The 4,124-nt window shown below is 61.5% G+C and overlaps 1 protein-coding gene across 1 annotated transcript in view; it reads left to right on the forward strand.

Annotated features, from left to right (window-relative positions):
* Nucleotides 1–2,141: 2,141 nt before the first annotated feature.
* LOC113218361 (probable sodium/potassium/calcium exchanger CG1090) overlaps nt 2,142–4,124 on the forward strand; it is a 20,576-nt gene continuing 18,593 nt past the window's right edge. Inside the window, exon 1 of the mRNA XM_052275213.1 lies at nt 2,142–2,223. Within this exon, the coding sequence (XP_052131173.1) occupies nt 2,142–2,223 (82 nt within the window). The remainder of the gene's footprint in view (nt 2,224–4,124) is intronic.

The following is a 4,124-nucleotide window of genomic DNA, read 5'->3' on the forward strand; positions in this document are numbered from 1 at the left end:
CTACCCCCTCCTGTCCCCCGGGAGAATGAGGTGGCTCTGAGGCTGGCTCGATAAATATATAGGCAAAGTTTTGTAACATGGTAAGTGCGCCCCGCCCCCCCCCTCTTTCCCTTCGCTTTCACGCCGCGCCACGACGCCACGCCTCGCTGCGCACCGCGCGGACAAGAAGGCGAAGGAGAGCAGGCCGAGCAGGGCGAGGAGCTGACCGAGGAGGCGCGGAGGCGCGGAGGTATTGTGCTGGGTATGAATTACTTCTTTTTATTAAATTTTGCTCTGTACCCTTATTACGAGCTGGGGTGGGTACAGAGGTATGGTGTTCCTGTTGGGAGACGACGGTGTTCTCGTTTTCCTTCCGGCTGGACTTATGACCCCGGCGGGACCTTCGCCCCGGTAGAAGACTTTAATAAGCGCCACCTTCCGACCTCCCGTGCACCTCGGACACGTACCATAGCGCCTGCCTCCCAGTCAGTGGTGCCCCGCGGAGCAGAGGAGGGTATGGATGCAGTCATTATTAGTCTCTTGCTCCCCCTCCCTCCCCCCCCCCCCCTTCCCTTGGTGAAACGCGACGCGACGGGGAGGGAAATGAGATTCTCTCGTCTTTCATCACCGTATAAAACCGACATTGCGCACGAGGAAACCTATTGACCGTATTTTACTCCCCTCCACAAACAGCCTTTAAAATCTCCCCTCTGCCCTCCACCACGCTTCTCTGGAGAGTGGTTACTTTCTATCTTTCTCTCTCTCTCTCGTTCTGTGTGTCTCTCTCTCTCTTTTCCTCTCTCCCTCCCTGCGCCTCTCTCTCTCTCTCTCTATCTTGGCCTCGCGCGCGCCGTTCCGCCCCGCGCTCCAGCGTGGCTCCGCCGTGCTACTGTAGTCGATTTGGATGCGGTTTCCATGGCAACGTCTCTCCTCGCTCCCCCACCCTCTCTCTCTCTCCTCTATGCGAGCGGCGTCGACGCGCCGGCTTCACAACCCCTCGCCTCTTCCCCACCCCCCTTGTGGCAACCTCCGCCCCCCTTACCCCCACTACTGTCCGCGCCACCAAATATGACCGTCCCCTTTCTCGGCTAAGCGCCCCCCGCCTCCGTCCCTCTGCAGCCCGTCGGACCGCGCTGCGGCGGCGGCCCGTCCGCCGGGCGGTGCTTTTGTCCCGGTTTAAATCCGCCGACCGGGGGGTCGCCTCGTTGATGTGTCCGACGGTATATGGTGTCGGCCGTTTGCTTTCGTCGCTTCATCACGGCCGCGCATGTCGCACTGTTAAAAGATGCCGGTTTGCTTACGGTCCGGGTCCGTCCCGTATATTTTAGGAACGGACCATAGACAGTAAAGATATGGACCGCCCCTACTCTGGCGTCCTTCAGTATCTAAGTCAGGTGCTGCATTGACCAAAAAGGCGGTTTGCGAAGTTACGGTACACCCCCTGTGCGGAGTGAGGGAAAAAGCGCGCGGGTCGGGGCGATGTCTCAATGCCCTACTCCTGCTCCTCGTCTCGGAGTGAGGTGCGGCGGCCGCACGAGGCTGGGGGGCGGCGACGGCACGGCGACAGCGTTGGCGACAGCGCGAAGTAGACGACATTTCATTGCCTTTCCCTTCAACGAGCGAAGCGCGTGGCGCAGCAGGGGTGGCAACCCTCTTGCTTTGCTCTCCATCCCTCTGCCCCTCCCCCCCCCATACCCCTTCCGGGTGGTGGTCTCTCGGGGTCTCTCTTACTCTCCCCTCCTCTCCAACTCTCCCCAACTTTCTCGCTCGCACGCGCGTCCGCTTTGTCGACACCCAGTTACGGGTCTCGCAATGACTCTCCCCTCTCCCCCTCGCCTCCCCTCCCCTTGACGCCACGCCCCCGCCTCGTTTCGTGTCTGGAATCCCGGAATCCCGCCAAACGACGGGCCATGCGTCGAGCTGTTCCGAGCCGAGCCGAGCCGAGTCGAGCCGAGCCGCGCCGAGCCGAGCCGAGCCGAGCCGAGCCGAGCCGAGCCGAGCCGAGCCGAGCCGAGCCGAGCCGAGCCGAGCCGAGCCGAGCCGCTTAAGCAGCCCTTAGCGCTTTTGTTCAGAGAGGGATGTGCCGTGTGGTAAGTCCGTACGGGCGCCAACTTGCGTTCTAGCGAGGTGTGTGAAACGGAAACAAAAGAACAAACTCGACAATGAAAACCAAAATTTGTTCTGCTTTAGCTGCAAGTGACGTCGTGCCGTACGGCGTATCACACATGCTGCGCAAACACCTGAGTAAGCAGCGCGCCTTCTCATGGGGGGCACACTGCTGCGCCGCCGCCGAGAGCCACGGGCTGAGCCGAGAGCAGGGAGCAGAGCGTCCCCGAGGAACCGGAACCACCCGAACTCACCCTCTCGCCTGCTCAGCGCCTCCTCTCCATCTCCCTTCCTGATACTCCACTTCAGCTCCTCTCTCTTTCTCCCCCCCCCCTCTCTCTCGCACACTCACACCCAACACAGCACTCTCCCACCCCGACCCCCTCACCACCGCTACTTCAGACTTAGCCAAGTTTGCACGGCAGCACAACACGGCTGGCAGCCCCCGGCCCCGTCCACCTCGCCCCCCGGCCCTAGCCGAGAGCGCCCGCGGAGCGCAGGGTAGGCAACGCGCCCGACACGCCTGCCCGGCGGGCCGGCCCGCCCTGGAGTTCTCAGGCGCCCTCCGCCCTGATGATGGCAGCGTTGTGGTAACCAGCACCGGGGCGGGGTAGGCACCGCGCCCGACATGCCTGCCGGGCGGGCCGGCCCCGCCCTGGAGCTCTCAGGCGTTCTCTGCCCTGACGACGGCAGCGTTGTGCTGCTTATACACCCGCCGCCAGCAGAGAGGCGGAGGCGAGCGGGTAGGGAACACGATATCCGATTACATGGATGAACTTCTCGTCAACTTCATTAGCGGGCCCTGTACACACACAAAAGGTGTTTGATGTAGGAGGCGCTACTGTTCTCGGTTTGCGACTCTCTTTTTCCGACCTGGACATAAAGCACCCCTTCTCTAAGGCTGTGAATTCGGATGGCTGCAGCACACGGCTTCGGAACCGCAGTATCAGGGAAAGGTATGGGGGAACAAATCTGCCTGGCGGAAGCAGTTTGTGGGGAGTATTACCTAATCAGCAAGACACAGAGTTCCGCCACCGCTGGTGCTGGTGCTGCCGCTGCTGGGCGCTCTGCGGCAGGACTAATTGTAGTGCTCCCTGAGTGGGGCGTGCTGCCGCTGCCGGGCAAGGGTAAGGGGGGGACAGCCCTTTGGGGAGAGTGGAGGAGAGGCTGTCAACGGAGAGAACAAGCCGTAAAACGAGACGACGAGAAACAAAGGGGAGAGAGCTCGGGAGAGCGGGAGCGAGAGAGTCATGTGAGTGTGTGTGTCTGTGAGAGAGAGAAAAAGGGGGGGGGGAGGAGGTATGTGTGGGTATCAAACGAAGGGGTGTAGAGCCGGGTGCGGTGCCAGGCGATCCGGTCCCGACTGGTCAGACCACCAGGCCTACAGGCGCATTACATTAACTGCAAAGTAAAATCTCGGTCCAGCGCCCCCCCCCCTTTCCAGTCAGTGTACTCCAGTGAATCCCTTTTACAAACCCCGGGGTTTAATTAGTGTAAATTTTGCTGGCGCGGCCTTGCATTCAAATTAGTGCGTCGGCCGCGCCGGTCAGGGCTACCACAAGCACGCGGGGTTAGGGGGCGGGGGGAGGGAACACCACAATAAGAATAAAAACGAGGAGGGGAGGGGGCACTTTGCCTGCCGGTGGTAGAGACCGTCCTGGGGTCTAAAAAAAGGGGCGGAGGAGGGGGTATGTCTAGAGAAAACAACGAGCAAGCTGCCACCAACGCTGACCGTTTCAGCTACAAAGCTGCGAAGCAAAACTCAAGTCGACACGTCAACGCTTTTCCAAGTTTCGTATAGCATCATTTTGATTCGTGACGCAACATCGCCTCGAGCAGCGATAGCAGCAGTCGGCAGTCGAGTCAGACCCGTGTCCTGGATCGGATCGCGGCGGCGTGGAGGCCGACCCGCTTCTATCTCTCGCTCCGCCCCGTCTTGCCGTCACCGCCGCGGCGCCGCGCCGGTTTGTCTGACAGGCTGCCGCCCCCGGAGGCGGGCACGAGGGCGGCGGGGGCAGCGGGGGCAGCGGGGGCAGCGG

Source organism: Frankliniella occidentalis, unplaced genomic scaffold (genome assembly GCF_000697945.3).
Source record: "Frankliniella occidentalis isolate FOCC.00 unplaced genomic scaffold, Focc_3.1 Scaffold544, whole genome shotgun sequence".
In the NCBI taxonomy this organism is placed as follows: Eukaryota; Metazoa; Arthropoda; class Insecta; order Thysanoptera; family Thripidae; genus Frankliniella; species Frankliniella occidentalis.